Raw genomic sequence first — 20,804 nt, 5'->3', positions numbered from 1 at the left:
ACTTGTTTTTAATAGAACCAAAAATCTCTCTTATCCTCTGGGAACTTATTTTTTCATTGACATAATCCGACTACCACTAAAGCAACATTATACACTATTTTACATGCCTTTTCAATCAGAAAAGGTTAAGGACAACATAAGAGTAGGCCAGGAGGCAATGAGATAGGCACATAATGGTAATTTCTAATGAATTTGTGTTTGATTTTAAAAAGAATCCTTAAATGTACTGCAAAGGGAAGTTCAAAAATGCCTCCAGATAATTTATTTGGGTATTTCATGTATTTGACGGCATCTGATTCCTGGATATAGTCAGGCAAGCCTTGGTTCAATCCCAGCTTTATCATCTAGTCAGTTTGTGACTTCAAGCAAATTAATTCTCTGAGCTTCTGTTTCCTTTTCTACAAAATGAGACCAACATATCAACCTCAAGAGAATCACTATGTGGATTACACTGCTTACAAACTATGAACACTGTATGTAGAGTATATCACATGTGTATTATAATGGTGGGAGCAATGCTCCTGTCATTAATATATCTACACAGTGAACACATAGTCCCAAGAAATGGTCCCATGAACTCAGGGAAACAGTAAATTGTAGTAAACCTATCATGTTATCATAGATGGTTCAACACCTTTAGATTTTCTATTTTTTTCTATAAAGTAGAAAATTTAAGTCTAGATAATGCAAAAGGGTCACAGGATTCTTCTCCTGCATGGATGCTAGCTGGCCAGCGAGCTATTCATTTGTTGTGCAAAGGCGACTTTGAAACTTTTTGAATATGCTAGTGATTCAACATTTCAATGTGTTCTATCCAGAGGATCTAGGGTTGGGGATGGGCAGGAAGAAGAATATTTAAAACAAGAGAGCACTGATAAACCACAGAAAATGGTAAGGACTAGTGACAATGAGAAAGTTGAACTGTAGTTAAAAACCAGCTAATATGGTGGCAGGTCCAAGATGCTGGCAGAAGAGGATGCTGAGCTCACTCCCTCCCAAGAACACATCAAATGTACACCTACGTTTAGAGCAACTCCTCCTGAGAGACAACAGAGAGCCAAATGAAGAGCTTTTGTACAACAAATGACAGAGAGACAGCATGGAGAAGGGTGGAGAGCCATGAGAGCTCTCCGGGAGCTGAGGGTACTCTCCAGGACAGGAGAAACTGGTGAGTAACTATTGTTTACATTTCCCCTGCACGGGGATAGTGGATGTAAGCTCTATGCAGGTTCTCTGGCCAACCTGCAAGGCCGCTGTAGCGTGTCCCCAGACACCCCACCAGAACTAGATCCAACAGGAACAGTAGGCTGGCACAGCATACACACGGGGCCCCTCCATCTTAGACTGATCCAGTGAATACAGCAGGGTGCTGTGGTGTGCATCCACTGGGCTACGTGCATGCAGAGCTCTCCTGCATGGAGCGGGTGCAGAACTAGCAAAGTGCAACAGTGCACGCACACAGGGCTGCCCCATCTGGAGAAAGTGTATAGCTAGTAGGGTAGTACGATGCACACACTCAGAGAAGCCCCATCCAGACCCAGCTCAGGCAACAGACAATTAAAATAACAGGGCATGCCAAGTGCTCTAGGCAGACCTGCTCAGACCAGGAGGACAAGAAAGTATGCACATACCAGGCCCCACACCTTCAGACCAGACAACACACCAAGTGTCACACATGCCTGCCCCAACTATGACTGGCCTGCTTCAAAACCATCCAGCGTAGTCTATAGAGAGGCCATTTTTTCAAGACTGGGAGAGAGAGCTATCTCATCTAACTCACAGTAACAAACACAAAAAGTCAAACAAAATGGGAGACAGAAGAATATGCCCCAAATGAAGGAACGAGAAAATTTTAAAAAATAACAAAAGCAGAGAAAAACTCTAATGAAACAAAGATAAGTAATTGCATGATACAGAATTCAAAGAAATAGTCATACGGATGCTCAACAAACTTGAGAGTAGGATAGAGGAACTCAGAGAGCACTTCAATAAGGAGCTAGAAAATGTAATAAAGAACCAATTAGAAATGACGACTACAATGACTGAAGAATATATTAGAAGGAATCGACAGTAGATTAGTTAATATAAAGAGATTAGCTACCTGAAAGACAGAGTAATGAAAATGACTGAATCAGAACAGCAAACTGAAAAAAGAGCTTAAAAAAATGAGGATAGTATAAAGGATCTCTGGGATAACATCAAGCACTCTAACATTCACATTATAGGGATTCCAGAAGAAAAGAGAGGGAAATGGGCAGAAAGTATATTTGAAGAAATAATGGTTGAAAACGTCCTAATCTGGGGAAGGAAACAGACATCCAGGTCCAGGAAGCACAGAGGGGTCCAAACAAGGTGAACCCAAAGAGGCCTACACCAAGGTATATTATAATTAAAACGACAAAAGTTAAGGATAAAGAAACTATCTGTAAGGCAGCAAAAAGGAAAGAACAAGTCACATACAAGGGAAATCCCATAAGGTTATGGGCCGATTTCTCAGGAGCAACTTTACAGGTCAAAATGGAGTGGCAGGAAATATTTAAAGTGCTGAAAGAAAAGAATCTACAACCTAGAATACTGTATCCAGCAATGTTACATTTAAGACTGAAGAAGAGATAAAAAGTTTCCCAGACAAGCAAAAACTAAAGGAGTTCACACCACTGGCTTTACAAGAAACATTAAAGGGTCTTCTTTGTGCAGAAAAGATTAGGCCATAACCAGAAGTAAGAAAACACGGGAAATAAAAAAAAAATCTCACTGGTAAAGGGAAATATATAATTAAGAGTGAATCGACCACTTAAAAAGCTAATATCAAGGTTAAAAGACAAAAGTAGCAAAACTGAACATAACTACAATAAATAGGGGATACACAAAACAAAAAGATATAAAACATGACATCAAAAACAAAGTGAAGAAAAGAGAGGGAGTGCTATTAGAATGCACTTGAACTTAAACATCTATAAGCTTAAAATAGACTACTATATAGATGGATATATATGAACCTCATGGTAACCAAAAATATATTAAAAACACACAAAAAATAAAAAGAAAGGAATCCAAAGAAAACCAGCAAATCAAAAGGAAAGAGATCAAGTGAAAAAGGAAGAGAACAATAAAAACAACCAAAAAATAATTAACAAAATATCAATAAGCACATACCCATCAATAATTACTTTAAATATAAATGGATAAATGCTTCATTCAAAAGACAGGGTGGCAAAATGGATAAAAAAAACAAGAACTATCTATATGTTGCCTACAAGAGACTCACTTTAGATCAAAATACATGCACAAAGTAAAGGCAAAGAGAAGAAAAAAGATATCCCAGGCAAAAGAAATTAAAAGAAATGGGGCAGCAATTATCATATCTGACAAAATAGACATTTAAACAAAGACTTTAACAAGAGACAAAGGGCATTACATAATGATAAAGGTGTCAATTCAAGAGAAGGATATAACATTCATAAATATTTACGCACCCAACACAGGAGCATCAAAGAGGAAATCAAACAGGAAATAAACTATCTTAAGACAAATGAAAATGCAAGCACACCTTTAAGATTTTATGGAATGCAGCAAAAGCAGTTCTAAGAGGAAAGATCATAGCTTATTCATGCCTACCTCAAGAAGCAAGAAAAATCACAAATAAACAATCCAACTTAACACCTAAAGGAACTAGAAAAAGAAGAACAAACAAGACCCAAAGTAAGTTGAAAGAAGGAATTAATAAAGATCAGAGTGGAAATAAACAAAATAGAGACTAGAAAACAATAGAAGAGAACAATGAAACTAAGAGTTGATTCTTTAAAGGGATAAATAAAATTGATAAACCTCTAGCAAGACTCATTAAGGAAATAAGAGAGTTCAAACAAATAAAATCAGAAATGGAAGAGGAGAGATTACAACCGATACCACAGAAATACAAAGGATCGCTAAACTATACTATGTACAATTAATTGCCAATGAACTAGACAATCTAGAAGAAATTGACAAATTTCTATAAACATATAACCTTCCAAGACTAAACCAGGAAGAAAAGAGAATCTGAAGAGACTGTTTACTAGCAATGAAATTGAAGGAATGATTTAAAAAAACTCCCAACAAAAAAAAGCCGAAGACCAGACAGTATCACAGATGAATTCTACTATACATTTAAAGAAGAATTAATACCTACACTTCTCAAATTTCCAAAAAGTGAAGAGGAAGGAATGCTTCCAAACTCATTTTATGAGACCAGCATTACACTGATATCAAAATCGAAGACACCACAAAAAGAGAATATCACAGGCCAATATCCCTGATAAACATAGATGCAAAAACTCTCAACAAAATACCAGCAAACTGAATTCAACAATAAATTAAAATGATTATACACCATAACCAAGTGGGATTTATACTGAGGGTGCAAGGGTGGTTTAACATCTGCAAAACAATTAATGTCATTCATCACATCAACAAAACCAAGAATAAAAATCACATTTATCATCTCAATAGATGTAGAAAAAGCATTTGACAAAATTCAACATCAATTTATGATAAAAGCTCTCAATAAAGTGGGTATACAAGGAACCTGCCTCAACATGATAAAGGTTATATATGACAAGTCTACAGTTAATATACACAATAATGAAAAGTTGAAAGATTTTCCTCTAAGATCAGGAACAATACAAGGATGCCCACTCTCACCACTATTATTCAAGATAATATGGGAAGTCCAAAGCACAGCAATCAGCAAAATAAATAAATAAATAGATAGATAGATAGATAGATAAATAAGTAAATAAATAAAAGTGACCAAATTGGAAAGGAAGAAGTAAAACTGCCACTATTTGCAGATGACTTGATAGTTATATAGAACAATCGAAAGAATCCATCAAACAAATAGAATAAACGAATTCAGTAAAGTAGCAGGATACAAAATTAATATATACAGAAATCTGTCGCATTTCTATACACTAATAATGAATGATCAGCAGGAGAAATTGAGAAAACAATCCCAGTTATAACTGCATTAAAAAAAAAGGTAAAATATTTAGGAATAAATTTAACCAAGGAGATCAAAGATCTGTACTGAGAAATATAAGACATTGAAGAAAAAAGGGAAGAGCACACAAATAAATGGAAGGATATACCATGCTCATGATTGAAAGGTTTAATATTGGTAAAATGACCATACTATCTAAAGCAATCTACAGATTCAATGTGATCCCTATCAAAACACCAATGGCATTCTTCTCAGAACTAAAACAAACAGTATTAAAATTTAAATGGACTCACAAAGACCACAAATAGCCAAAGTGATTTTGAGAAAGAACAAAGTTGGAAGCATCATGCTCCCTGATTTCAAACTATTCTACAGAGCTATAATAAAATGGGATGGTACTAGCATAAAAACAGACATATAGATCAATGGAACACAATAGAGAGCCCCAAAATAAACCCTCACTTAATATGGTCAATTAATCTATGACACAGGAGGCAAAAATATGCAATGGAGAAATGACAGTCTCTTCAACTTTTTTCCAGTTGGGAAAACTGGACAGATATATGCAAAAAAATGAAACTGGACCACTCTCTTGGACCGTACACAAAAATAAACTCAAAATAAAGACTTAAATGTAAGATCTGAAACCATAAAACTCCTGGAAGAAAATAAAGGTAGTAAACTATTTGACATCAGTCTGAGTAATATCTTTTTGGATATGTCCTCTTGAGCAAGGGAAATAAAAAGCAAAATTAAACAAATGGGACTTCATCAAACTAAATGGCTTTTGCACAGTGAAGAAAACCATAACAAAGACAACCTACTGAATGAGAGAATATATTTGCAAATGATACATCAGATTAGGAGTTGATATCTAAAACACATAAGGAACTCATACAACTCAATAACAAAAAAATAAACACTCTGGTCAAAAAATGGGCAGAAGACATGAAGAGACATTTCTCTAAAGAGGACATACAGATGGCCAACAGACATATGAAAAGATGCTCAATGTCACTAATCATCAGGGAAATGCAAATCAAGACCACAGTGAGATATCACCTCACACCTGTCAGAATGGCTATTATCAAAAAGTCAACAAATAACACGTGTTGGTGAGGATGTGGAGAAAAAGGACCTTCATGCACTGCTGGTGGGACTGCAAATTGGTGCAGCCACTATGCAAATAGTCTGGAGATTCCTCAAAAAAGTAAAACTAGATCTATCACACGATCCATTAATTCTACTTCTGGACACTTATCTGAAGAAAACAAAAACACTAATTCAAGAAGACATATACACGCTTATGTTCATTGCAGCATTATTTACAATAGCCAAGATATGGCAGCAGCATAGGTGTCTATTGATAGATAATTGGATAAAGATGTGGTACATATATACAATGAAATATTGCTCGGCAATAAAAGATGAAATCTTGCCATTTGCAACAATATCGATGGAACTTGAGGGTATTATTCTAAGTGAAATAAGTCAGAAAAAGACAAATACTCTATGGTTTCACTTAAATGCGGAATCTTAAAAACAAACGAACAATGAGCAAACACAACAAAATAAAAACAGACTTATAGAAACAGAGATCAAAGAATGGTTATCAGACGCCCAAGGAAGTAGGGAATGGGTGAAAAAGGTAAAGCGTAATATAGTCAGTAATATTGTGGTAAGTTTTCAGTGACAGATGATTACTAGAATTAGAGGGGTGGTCACATTGTAAGGTATAAAAATGCTGAACCACTATATTGTACACCTGAAACTAATATAATATTCCATACCAACTATACTGAATTTTTTTAAAAATTAATTTAAAAGCCCAGCTAATATAATTGCTAGTTATAAGAAAACCTTCAAGTATGATTAGCTGCTTATAATTTAAACACACTCAATGGCACTCGTTATTAGAACTATTTGCATTCTACTCTCTCATCCCATGCAATTTATCATTTGTGCACGTGTACATTTTAGTTTGCAAACACACACATGCTTTGCACCACTACAACACACTATAATATTACCTCAGATGTAAACAGCTTACAATCTTCTGATTTTGCTGATCGTCTTTTATGTCTAGTTTAAAAATAAAGCAAAACATGCATGCCCAAGCATAATCCCCACAAAATACAGGTAAATGAATGTTTAGCTTGAGTAGTCATTGTCTGAATATTATAACTGATTCAAATTTTTTAATGTAATTTATAATCAAATTGCTATTTGCATTAATAATTCACAATACAACAGAAGGTCACTCTTCTCAAAAGATATTTTCAGTGTGCTGTCTGATGAACAGTAGGCCCTCTGAAAGTCTAGTCAGGGCTTAGCACACAGCAGACGTGGAGGTTGGGCAGTGCCATCTACCTAAGTACCTGCATTGGTGCTCCAGAAAAAAATCCAGGCTAGGTTTACTGGAGAGCAGGTGGATCACTTAGTAGTTTTCCCATCAGAAAATTCAGTCACCACTAATCAGATCATTCTCAAGCCCCTCATGTTAAGTTTCATCTTTTTCAAACCAGAAAAGAAGCTTTTTGAAAGGGAAAGGCTGATAGTGACAGAAAATCAGAGTGCCTTACACAGTGTCCCACAGAAGCAACTTAATAAGGTAGAAGCTGAAGGAATTCTGGAAAACAGGTGACTGCTTCCATGTCAGCAGTCACAACTCAAAAGAGGCACTTACTTTAAATGATTTAAACAAGAGAATAAAGCTCCAGAAAAGGAGAGAGACTTAATCTATCAGGGTCAAGACTAAAGACAAGGAAAATAAACTTCCCTCATCTACCCGCTCCCCTAACCTCATCAAAGTAGGCAGTGTTCTGACTTTCCTGATGAAGATACTAAAGCTCTGAGGGGCTAAGTCACCTGCCCAAGTGCTGGAGTCACGTGGCAGAGTAGTTTTGGAAGCAAGGCCTCTTTTCTGCAAATAATCAAATTTGTCTAAAATTACATTCCAAGAAAATTTCAGATGAATTGTGCTTATAATAAGTGTGTACACTTGAGGGAAAATGTAGAGAATCATTTATGAGGTTTTGCAGCATGTATTTCTAACTATTAAAACACAGTTACTTACATTTGTTTTATTATTTTGGAACTACTTATTATTAGTGATAATAACAAATGATCATGTTATAGCTCACATGAGCTACATATACTGATACAGCAGAGAGTATCCTCAGTCGCTCTTTAATATGATTAAATAATCAAATGCCCTCAAATAATCCTAAGAAGTAGGCAATATTACCTACCTCACTGCAGGAGGAGAACTGAGGAACAGAAAAGTAATTGCCCTAAGGTGACATAGTTTGTAAGAGGCACACAGGTGTCATACCTAGGCAACGTGGCCCTGAGCCCCAGTCTATAAGCAAAAACATACTATTAATATCAGCAATTCCTCATTATAACTAGTTGTCCAGTCAACAAATAACAAAAAATTCTTACCTCTGGTTTGCTAAGGCTGGATGAAACCAAGGAACCAGATCCCACGTCCAAATCCCACTGCTTTTTACCATGATTTTCAGGATCCAAGGCAGCAATTCGCCCATCTAAAGTGCTGATAATCACTAATGATCTGTAAATTTAAATATTAAAATAAATAAGTAAATAAGATAAAAATAAAAATAGGACAAAGTGTAAAAGGCATCTAAGACTTGCTCCTTATACCCCTCCCCAGGCCTCTATCTGTAGGAGAGAAGTGGGCCCCGCCTCCTCACAACTTACTGTCTTGCCACCACTGTCTTTAGCCTTCCAAAAAAATTGTACTATGTCTTTTAACCGTTTATGTCACTTATGAAAAGTCCCAGATTCCTAAGTTACCCTTTATTCCCACACTCTAATCCCCACATAGAACTCAACAGTCCCTGCTCTGTCCTCTTCTACCTTTCCCCAATTCCTGAAGTCTTCCGTGAATGTTCACTTTCCTTCTTTCTCTAACAGAAATCCTACTCTCCTTGAGGCCATTGCTTCAATTCAAGAATCGTTTCTCCATAACTCTTGACCAGTGGGCCTAGTGACGGGGTAGGTGTACTCCCTGGACCTTGTTTTTTCTCTCCTCTCTAAAAGTTCTCAGGATCGGATGGTCCCATCTATTACCCCTCCTAGTAATTGTCTACTTATCCTTGGGTCACTAGCCCCATTCCTTGAGGATTTTAGCTCCTAGTTTACTGTTACTATTAAGTTCTTTGGGTTTTCATGATCTGTCTACCTTGCCTCAGCCACCTTCATGGTCAGATCCTAGCTCTTGTCATTACAAATCACAACTTCCCTGTCCCACTGAAATTTTAAGCATCCCCCCACCACCCCAGCCGCCAGCCCTTCTTTCCAGCTCACTTCCTCTGCTTCCCTGACTGCAAACAAACCTCTGACCCCACCAGAACCTAAAAGCCATTGATCCTATCACCTTTACCCTGATCTTCAATACTACTATGCCTTCACTTCTTTCTCATTCAGTTTCAATTCCATAGTCCTTCATTTTAAGCGCTTCCTTCCTTGCACCTTCTCTCACATGTTATACTTGACTGGCAGAACTCCAATCCTGATTAAATTTAACTTTCTGCCTTTCTCATTCTTGCATCTGTGCAGTTGAATACAGCTGAAGAAAAACATAGCCATGCTGACTGGTCTCACTACGACCACCAACCACAAAAGGGCATTAATGATGCTAAACAATCGAATAACACTTCCCTAGTCTATCCACTCACTCAATGTCCTGGGTTAACTATTCACTTCACCCTTCTCCACAAACTTCTGACACCAGCTCTTCCAAGCTCACGCATCTCAGGGACTGTGCTACCTATTTCTCGGAGGAAAACAAACAATCAAATGAGATTGTTGCCCATCATCACATCTATTTGTCAGCACCTGGATGGACCCATGTAGTCTCCCTTCTGCCCTGTTACTGCAGGTGAACAGTCCGCATTCCCATTCACCACCACACTTCCACTTAGACGATATCTCCCTCAAGCACACATCAGGACTCACTCCTGCAGATCTCTCCTCTTGCTCTCACAATATTCCCTCTTTACCAGAGTGTTCCCCTCAGTATTCAAATCTGCTATTATTTCCCCAAATTTAAAAACCAACCAAGATTAAATAGAATCAACCACTCTTCCCCCTCCAGCTTCCAATTCATTCCTTGCCCACTTTAGAACAAAATTCCTTGAAAGAATTGTTATATACTCTGTCTCCAAATCCTCTCCTCCCCTTGTCCTGAACTATTTCCAGTCAAGTTTGTGCCTCTACCACTCCACTGAAAAGGTTCTTATCGGAGTCACCAATGACCTTCACATTGAAAATTCCTGTGGTCTGGTCTCAGTTCATTTGACCATCTAACAGCACCTGAGCAGCTACTTCTCTTGCCCTCCGTAAAACACACTCTTTACGTGGTTCCAAGACACTAAACTCCCCTGATTTTTTTTTTCTTCCATCCTACGCCTTCTCAGTTGCATTTTCTGGTTCCTCCTCATTTCTCCTTATCTCTTAAAATATTCCCTACCTACACATACTTTTTTTGTTGGTTTCATCCAGTCTCATAGCTTAAAATATCATCTATATATTGGCAACTCCCAAATTTTTATCTCTAGTTCCAGGCCTCTACCTAAACTCTAGACTTACATATCTGACTGCTTACCAGATTTAGATTGTCTAAGAGACTTCTCAAAGTCTAGGTATCCAAAATCAATCCCTTCATACTGACTCCCCCAATTCCTTAAACACACCATGCATGATTTTCCCGAAGGAACTTTGCAGCTACTGTTCCTTCTGTCTGGAACACAATCCTCATATATATAACATGCTCTCAGTAAACTTTTGTTGAATGAAAGAATGTGCTGTACAGTTGTTCAAGGAATTTGTTAGGCATATTTGTCTGCTTCAGAGATAATGCAGACTCCAAGTACATATATTTATGTTCCTGGTTAGGATAAATACAACTTTTATCTTTTCTATCTCACTTGATACACAATGTATACAAATTCAAAGTAAATCTACAAGTTGACCAAAACAGTTCAAGTAAACTCATTTGCAACCTTTCAAAGAATTTATCAAATGAATGAACTTATCAAATTAATAAATACAATTATTAATTTAGTTCCCAAACCACACATCGATTCTCATTTTGAATTTTTCAAGTGGTAACCCTTAGTCTATTGTGTGAAAATAAAAAATTTTGCCACACCATAAACTCTAGCAATTTTAGACAACAAACCAAAAAAGAAACAACTCAACTCCCTTCCCCACATATTATCCTGCTTTCTAAAGAAATCTACTGGGAGTTGGAGAAAGAGAAAGATGCCTCAAGTAAGAAAATTATTTTATAATGAAGGTTATAAAATTCTTATCTTAAATGTGTCACTTTACAAATAAAAGCAATAGAATCTAATTTCAGAGATCCAGGGTTCATTCAGAGCCAAGTTAACCCTTTCCCAGCTCCACTGTAAAAATGTCTAATTCTTCTGTTTAATAATCATTAACCACAAATAATTGGTTGAATAAAAAAAAAATCTAGTTGAAATAAAATTTAGTATAAGCAAACAGTGTGTTAACCCATGAAAAATTAAGACCACTTCAGATACTATTCTTTTTAAAATTCAGAACCACCACTGTTCATTTATTATTCTAGGCATTCCATTTATTACAATGTATTATATGTATATGTATTATAATTTATTATATGCACATAAGAACATCTTAATAAATAATTTGGAGTTTAATACCTAACTATTCTTTCACTGAAAGCCTATCATATGGGGTACATCCCAAGGCTCTGCTCTTATTCTCCTCATGGCTTTTTCATTCAACTTGCTTTTTCCTAGGTAAATTACAGACACACCTCCTTTTATTGTGCTTCACAGGTATTGCATTTTTCACAAATTGAAGGCAAGACCCCTCACTAGCAAAAAAATTACAACTTGCTTTATTGTAATATCCATTTTATTACGGTGATCTGGAACCTAACCCGCAAAACCTCTGAAGTATGCCTGTGTGGCTATTTTACCTAGCAAGGCATAACTCAAATACACCTGATCATAGAAATCATCTGGAGTGCTTGTTAAAAACCCATAAAGGTCCCATCCCACAGGGGGCCTTGAGAGAATGCAGCTTACCAAGTACCCCAGGTGAGTCTCATGATAAGGCCAATTTGGCGACACTGGTTTACCTCAAAGAGTAAAAAAATAATAATGTATTAGCTGAACGAAGAAGGCCTATTGATCAACTATCAGAAAACACTCTTGAAACTTCTGTCTCTCACTTACACCTTGCTCATTCACCCATACCCGAGTCTTTGAAGCTCCTCTCAAAAAGGTTGTCAATGACCTGCTCCTAATGATTTGTCCTAATCGGCTTTGTCCTCGCAGCAGCAGCTGAAACAATGTCTGGCTCCTCATGCGGGGCATTCCTCCTTCCCTGGCTTCCGCAAGACCTGTCCCTACTACCCCATCCTCACCTATCACTCTGACCGCTCTCAACCACTAACGAGTAGGCCACGGAGTTCTAGCTTTCACCAAAGCCTGCAGCTTCACCTTGATCTGTAATGTGACAGCTCCAAACCTATATGGTATTTACAGTTCATCTCTCTTCCAACCCTGGTTCCCCATTTTCAGTTTTTATTCGCCACAAAGTTTACAGAAAACTCAATTTCTCTATACATATTTCTCCATCCACCCTGTCACTTAACATTTAAATCAGACATCAACTCTAACTTCTCCTTCGCACTATGCATTTAGACAACAGTCATGTACTCTTGATTCTATTACTGAAGGTTCTTTCAAATCTTTTTCTTCTTCATTACCACTACTGCCCTTGTCCTAGAATAGATTCTCATTTCTCATCAGAACACCTGCAAAAGCCTTTCTGACATATTTCCATGCTTCTGGTCTCTTTCCTTTCTGCATTTCCAACAGTTTTGTTTCTAGAAAAGAGATGTGACACACTTCTGATGCTCCTTATGCCCACCACATAAAGGCAAAACTGCTTCGTATGGCATGTAAAGGCTTTCATAATTTGGCATAATCCCTCACCACACTGTGGCCACACACACACACACACACACACACACACACACACACACACACGTTTCAAATCTTTTCAACAAAGTTCCCTTGTTAATTTATTTTTTTGTCTCACATCGTAAATGATTTCATTTACCCAATAAACACCACTTCTAATGAATTCTCCCATCTCTAGGGGAAATATTTAAGTATCAATCAAAATATTCAAGACTTCTGGAAAGAATGAGCTAAAATTACTATATTAAATTTGATATAATTCTAGCTCAAAGAAATTTGACTTTTTAAAAATTAGCCTTCTCCTCAATGAATGTCCAATTTCCATTAAATTATTTAAAAAAATACTGATATCTCATAGATGCCCATTTTTACTTTTGCAGGTCCACAGAGGTCCAAAAGCCCTGGCTTGGGAACCACTGCTCTGTGCCCTGACTCATTCTTGTTGCCTAGGCTGTCCTTGACACTTTACACTGAAGGACTTGCTCATTCGACATTCTTTTCACTCTCATACTACTCTAATGTCACTTATTTTCCATTCTAGTATAGTTAATTCTTTAACACAAATATCTCCCCGTCAGACTGAGGGTTCAAGGGCAAGCCCAGTGGTCCATTTAGCTACCTTCAGCACCTAACAGTGTCTAACCCCTAATAAATGTAATTAATGTTTGTTGAATCAGTAAGTATTGCTAGGACAGACACTACTACTCAAACAAAATAAAAACAAAAAATATAAAGATGTAAAAATATGTAACTTGCCTAAGGTCATACACCAAATAAGAGGTTTTGAACAAAATTTTTGAAGCATGAATTTAGGTTTTCTAACACAAATTCTATCATTCTGTTAATTGTAAATTTATATAAATGGCAACTACTATAGTACTATAATGTGCAGGTTTTACTCCTTCCAGAAATCTCAAGACCCCAATTATCCTGTTATTGCTCAGATTATACCCTCGCCTGAGCAAAAATGACCTTATTCCACAATGAACACCCAATTTAAAAAACCTGTTGGCTCTGATTTAAGTTATCCAGAATACCTGCCTATTTACAATGAAGATTATCAGCCTCTGAATTTCTTCATCACAGTCATGTTAAAAGTCCTTACTGCCTGTAGAAACTTCCCATGTGGAAGAGAAGCTGGCAACAAGAGAACAATATATCAATTGAATAATTTCTACATTAAAAAAGTAGAAATTAAAGTAGAAATTAAAGTAGAAAGTTACCAACTGCTTATTTTAAAGGTTCACATTTTCTTTGGGGCGGGGGTGGGGACTCTACAAAATTAAAAATTTGGTTAAATCTGCTTTTTTTGATGTAGCCAAGAATCCCCTCCTTAAACATATGCCCTCAATCAATTCGGAAGCACATGTTCTCATTCAAAAACAAACTTGTACTAATTGGACTTTACTTTTCAGTCCCCACCTACTAAGTAAATCTTCAAATAAAACCTTCATTTAAACATATCACAAGACTAGCCATGCCCAGAATCAAAACAAATATAACGTCAAAAGTTACCAACTGTATAACTTTGACTTATCAAATAGACCTTAAAGAAATACAACCTAAATTTTCAATATTGTAGACATCATAATGTCATGATAGGTGTCCTTTTTCTACCAGATTAAAATATTTCTGGAAGCACTTTTTCTCCTTTATGCTATGAAACATTTTTAATCAAAATGGTTATTTACACATAGAACAGGGTGAAAAAAATTAATCTCCTCCCGCATTTATTCTGTAACCTACAAGTTTTCATCTTTGTATTTTGATTAATTTTGTAATAAAAATATACAGGCAGCTCCTCATTTACCAAAAAAAAAAGGAGTTTCCAGGCAATATTTAGAAAATGAAGAGCCATGTCCAAACTACAGCTCACAGCAGCTGATAAAGACAAGTTCCCTTTTGCAAAATGCCTTACAGTGTAAAGGCTGCTGAGTTCAAATTACACAGTTCCCTCAATCTTGTCACATAGCATATCTAGAATTCAAGTGTCAATTCAGCTAAAAATACAATTGTAGACAGAAAGATCTAAAGTATGTTTATTGTGGCTTACAACTTGCCTTGAAAGTTATGCGTAAGTTCTTTAAATGTGAGTTTTAGTTAACTTTAAAAGTCAGAAGTCAGAAAAGTGAGCAGTGTTGGGAACAGATGACTAAATTCCCTTTCAACACTGTATTCTGAGCTTCTATTATTCAATGGTCATTTTTTTTTAAAGCATGATTGTGAATCTGAAAACCTGAGGAGGACCAGATTTCTGTACCACTGATTCATAGCGAATCAATTTGTAAAAGGATGGAGAGAAAAACAAAGAGGAATTAAATCATCTTACATTTGCTGAGTTTTCATGTTACCTCATTAAATCCCCCTGCCAAAAAAATCAGTCTATAGGTGCACAAATTCATGAAACACCATAGATTAATATCAAATTCAGTAATAATTTTGTTACAAAGGAATTAGAGACAGAGGAAAAGGAAACAAATACCTTACGAATTAGCATGATTGTTAAGATAAAATTGTTCTTTATAACTTCTGAAAGTGTCAGATGTACTCAATATGAAGATGCCCATCCTATCACAAGGACTGCAAATAACACCCTAAATTGTACTTGTGTTAGAGTCAGAAAACTGGTAACTCATAAATTATGCTAACTTGTATAAAACCTAACATGAGGTGAGATTTTGACTTCCTTCCCAACTTTCTATAGTAACCATCCCATTTAAATGTCAACTAAATATATGTAACAGAAGAAGCACTGACAAAACCACTATCAGAAAAACACATTTATTTTGGCTACTTAATTTTTTAAATTTATTTTTTGGTGACATTGTTTAATGATACCCAGTAAGTTTCAGGTGTACAATTTAACAGTGTTCACCTTCCATAGATTTCTTTCTGTCACCACATATTTGACCCCTTTATCCCATTTACCTCCCTCTTTTCCTCCCCGCCCCCGCCCCCTCCGCTCCCCTCTGGTAACCTTCAATCTATTGTCCATGTCCAGGAGTCTCTGTTTGTCCTGTTTGTTGCTTTCAGGTTTATATCCCACACATAAGTGATATCATGTGGTTTTCAACGTTTTCTGTCTAGCTTATTTTGCTTAGCATGATTATCTCGAAATCCATCCATGTTGCAAATGGCATTATTACATCTTTTCTTATGGTTGAGTAATGTTTATTTATTTTGGCTACTTTTTAAAGAAAAAAATGGTTTATTCATTCACATGCTTGAGATGCAGAGTAAGCATGTAGAATTAAGCCAATGAAAATGTCATCAAGAGAAAAAAAGAATTATCAAGTCTCATATTGCTTCTTGGGCATCAAAAGAAAACATGCAAAAATGAAGATATTAATTCCCCAGCTCCCTTAAAGTTTTGCAAGGACCATAATTCTTCACAGCTGTTTGTAATAAATGCTTGGTTAATTCAAATCTGTTCTCCTAATCTTCCTTCTTGAAACAAACAGGATATTGGTCTATTATTATGGAATTGCTATTCTGACTTTTTTTAAAAGCATTTAGAAAAAAGTTTTATAAACATTGCACATTTATCTCCTGTTGACGCAATCAATTTACTTACCTAAGGTTTCTCAAACTTTCCACACTATCTTAAGTTACAAGGCAGACTCCTAAACCTGGGCCTATCTCTTCTCAGTCAATTCTGATTGCCAAGGATCACTTACTCTCTGCCATGTAAAATTCTTGTATTTTCACCTTGTTTCTGAGAAAGAAGTAGATCTTCTCCAACAACCTTCACCATCTTCTTCATTCTTTTCTTTTTTAACCTGTCTATATAGGCTCTCTACTCTGAGCGTATAAATAAGATCGGCGGTCCATAGTCCTAAAATCTGCCTCCCACACAAGTCTAGCAGTGAGGGAAGGAAGGTGTGGGGCTGAAAAGGATGGATCCTTAACTCTCTCTTGCTATCTGAGTACTCTCTACATTGCTTTACTTAAACTCTTTAATTGTGCTCATCACCAAATCTTTCATTCTTCTCAGTCTTCACACTACCTTTCTAACCTAGCCATCTGTATTGCTTGTCTCCTTTGCTGGATTATCTTTTCTAAAATATAAGGCATTTCCTAAGGATTTACCATGAGCCTCCTCACAGCTTCAACTATTCGCCCTAACTGTTCTCTAACTTCAGTCATTCATTCCTACCTGCCTACCAAACACTTCCCTTTCGATGTCCTGCCCAGACCTCCAAGTCACCATGTCCATCACCAAACCCCTTGTCTTTTCTTCCCTGCTCACCTACATCTCAGTTTTCCCATGTGTGCTCTCACCTTTTGGCCAGTCTCAATCTTTGGATGAAAGTGCCAAGGGAAGAGGAATGATTCATTTGCTAGGAACCAAGATTCTACCTCAAATACAGCCTATATCTATATCCACTGAACAAGAAACCTCTTACCTGAACTGCTACAACACTCTCCTTGTGGCATCCTTACCTCAAGGTTTTCAGTATACAGTATTGCTAGAGAAATATTCCTTAAGCACAAACTTTATCAGGCCTGGCATTCGAGATACTCTACACATCACTTCTTAAGCTGTAATGGGCCCGTGAAGCACATGGTGATCTTGTTAAAACAGAGATACTTATTCAGTATGTCTGGGTGGTGCCTGATTCTGGATTTCTAACATGTTCCCAAGTGATGATTATGCTTCTGGTGTAAAGATATATACCTACAATTTGGCCTCAACCTATTTTTCTAGGCTCTTTTATTCTTTCCTGCCCAGCATACCCGTACGTATTTCTGTGTCTCTCACATACGTGCGGGTCTTATGCGCCTGTGTGCACACACACACAGATGTATACAAACACACAGAGATGTACACAAACAAAATGTTCTCTAAACACACTTCCCAACTTCTGTGCCTCTTGCTGTTTCCTCAAGTCCCATGCCTACCCCATTACAATTCTACCTACTTTTCAGGAACTAATTTATTTTGCCACAGCTTTTGCTTATCTTCCTCACCTACCTCACCCCCTGGATCCCACCTACTGAACACCACAAAAACCTCGAAATACTGCTAGCACTTGATTTGCACTGCTTCTGCTCTGTAATGTCATTATGGAGCTCTTCACTTAATCCTCACTACTATATGCTCCTCCGGGAAGGCAAGGACTATCGCCTACCCTCTGTAACCCCACGGGATCTTAAAATCCTTTATAAATGTCAATAAGTACCTACTGCAGTGGATTTGTATTTTAAGAAAAATGAAACATCTTACTTCATGTAACTTACTTTAAGCAGGTGCTTCGGAAGTTTCTCTAAGATAAACAAACCACTCTTCCAGGAATGTTTTCATTAGCAAAACTTATAAAAATTTTGTCAAATATTTGCTACTTTAAAAAAGTGGTGCCGAGAGAATTTTAGTATTTATCCTATTTATAGAAATTTCTAGGTATATACATCAAGGTTCTGATATTTAACTGGAAATTAAATCTATTTGTTATAATATAGTAAATGCTACATTATAAGCTTATAATACTTTGTAATTCGCATTCTAGCCTTCTCTGGTTTAATTCACCTAATGCTCCTTTTATAATCTGTTAAATAAGACATCACTTTCTCCCCAGATGTTCTAAGATAACTTCACAAAATACCTGACCATTAGAATTCCTTACATTTGTGTCCCGACTTTGAAAAGTGTTTTAAAACATGTATCTTGATTTTTAAGGTTAACCAACTCAACCAAGACAGCTCTATATTAAATGTTTATATGGTAAATCCTTTACATTATCAAAACTGCCAAAATTCAAGGACCTACCCATAGTTCTTAAACTTCGGTGTGTTCAAGAATTGTCTGGTGTTCTCGTTAACTTGCAGATTCCATGTTCTCACCCGGAGAAAGTCTGATTCAGTAAATTTGGGGTGGGGCCTAAAAAACTGTATAGTTAATCAGCATCCCCAAGTGATTCTGATGCGGATGTTCCGCAACAGTTAAGGGACATACTGAAATTAACCCTGGTCCGGGGGCACTACAAGGTTGTGGTTAAAGGGATACGTAGAAATCTCTCTGCGAAGTCCTTTACCTAAACAGCTGTAGCACCAGTACAGACAAGAAGTGATACATGAAAGAAAAGGGGGGAGGGGGGAGGCGGAAAGTTCCTTGGAATATGAATAAAGCCCGAAAACAGTCAAAGAGGGAAAGTGACGTTTCTTTCCCACCTCTGCGCTCCATTCTGAGAGCATCCCCAAGACACCTTCCAGAATGCTGCTCTCACCGGGAGCGGAGCGAGGCCCGTCGCGAGCCCGAGGGACCGGAAGGCGACCCCGCGCTCGCGCCTAGGTCACTAGCTGTCCAATGCCGGCGAGAGGCTGCAACCGAAGGGGTCTCCAGTCCCTGGATCCTCCGCGGCGCGCGAGCTTAAACAAATCACCTCCCGGGGTCTGCGGCCCCGGCGCTCCGCCCGCGCCCCTCACCTTCCACGCGGCCGTAGCTCGGCCTCTTTGTCGGGTTCCGGGTCCCGCGGCTCCTGCTCGCCTGAAGCCACCGGCAACACTTCGGCGTCCTCAACCGTCACCTCGGCCGCAGCCACAGCCCCAGCTGCCGGCACTCGCACGGCCGAAGTGGGAGCGGCCGCGGCCCCCAGGCCGAACGCAGCCTCTGCAGACCGTGCAGGGAGGTCGCGGGCGCGCCCAGTGGCCACAGTCCGCGCCGCGAGCCCCAGCAGCAGCAGCAGCGGCGGCAACAGCAGCGCCCGCGCCAGCGGCCCCGGACGGTTGGCGCGTTCCATCAGCGGCCGGCCCAGCGCGCGGTCATGGAGGTGCAGCCGCCGGCGCCCACTTCTCCCGCCGTTCTAAGTTCCCGACTAGGACGAGGACGCTCAAGGGACCCAGCTGCCGCACTCACGGCCTGAACAGCCAGCGGCGTTTCTACAGCCACGTCTCAGCTCGGCCTCAGCCGCCGCCGCCTGAGTGACAGCCTCCCTCGGACATCACCCATTGAGCAAACTTTCCGCGCGTCTGCTCTCCAATTGGCTGCAGCCACCGCCACTCCGGGGACCCAGCCTGGTTCTGTTAGAGAAGGTGGACTTTCCCCAGTTGTCAACATCACGCCTGCCAATCAAATTGTATTGTTCTATCTTGAAGCCCGGCCCTTTTCCGGAAGCGTTTACCAATGAGAAACGCCCCCTCCCCGCAGCTGTCTTACCTGATTGGTGGGCTCCACAGTTCCCGAAAAACCTGGCCCCGAAGCAGATTGGCCATTGCAGTGGTTGGCTTCGCCCCTCAAAGCGAGGCGCTGGAGAAGATTTGAAGATCATTGATGGAAGCGGATGCTCCTCAAAGGTCTGGGATAACTTCTTCCTGATTGGTTGGAAGCAGCACTTAATACGTGGCGAATTCTGACTGTGGAGAGGACAGTCCCCAGTGAGAGGAAGAGCAGGAGTCGAGTTCCGTGTGGTAGAGAGGCGGCCGACCTTAAAGGAGCTACCGCCGTGGCTCTTGTAAAGCCTGATCTGTTTGGAAAAGCGAAGCAAGAAATATAAGTGACTACACAAGCTGTGTGGCCCTAGAAGTGGAAGAGGGATGGTGGGTTCAGGAAACAATCCTGCGTGTGGCCCCTAGGATGCTGAGAAGTACAGCTTGTTAAGAGATGCCAGTGAGCTACAGGTGACCCAGTCTACCCGGCTCGCCTGCCTCGTAGTTATAAGGGGAAAGGGGCCCAGGCCCGGTGCACTTAGGTAATTTGTCTAAAGTCACAGAGCTAGTTATTTGCATAACTTTAAGCCTCTGACCCTGATCTGGCAGGCTTTGTTCCTCACTATAAGGCTTCACGGAAGAGATAAAACTGCAAAAGGCAAAACAAAGAA

General features: G+C 38.7%; 1 protein-coding gene across 4 annotated transcripts in view; it reads right to left on the bottom strand.

Moving 5' to 3' along the window:
• The window catches only part of EIF2AK3 (eukaryotic translation initiation factor 2 alpha kinase 3), a 70,723-nt gene extending 50,698 nt beyond the window's left edge, over window positions 1-20,025 (bottom strand). Inside the window, exons 1-2 of one of the 4 annotated variants that reach the window (XM_006914240.3) lie at window positions 19,414-20,025; window positions 8,426-8,555 (exon numbers count right to left, since the gene is read on the bottom strand). In XM_006914240.3, coding sequence (XP_006914302.1) covers window positions 8,426-8,555; window positions 19,414-19,727 — 444 coding nt within the window. In that variant the 5' untranslated portion in view covers window positions 19,728-20,025. Of the gene's footprint in view, window positions 1-8,425; window positions 8,556-18,757; window positions 18,778-19,158; window positions 19,303-19,413 lie in introns of those variants that run through there. The other 3 variants (XM_015591243.2, XM_015591244.2, XM_006914241.3) reach the window with 3 other exon arrangements.
• Window positions 20,026-20,804: the final 779 nt, after the last annotated feature.

Source organism: Pteropus alecto, unplaced genomic scaffold, assembly GCF_000325575.1.
Source record: "Pteropus alecto unplaced genomic scaffold, ASM32557v1 scaffold55, whole genome shotgun sequence".
Lineage (NCBI taxonomy): Eukaryota > Metazoa > Chordata > Mammalia > Chiroptera > Pteropodidae > Pteropus > Pteropus alecto.
This window is presented reverse-complemented; position numbering and strand designations above follow the sequence as displayed.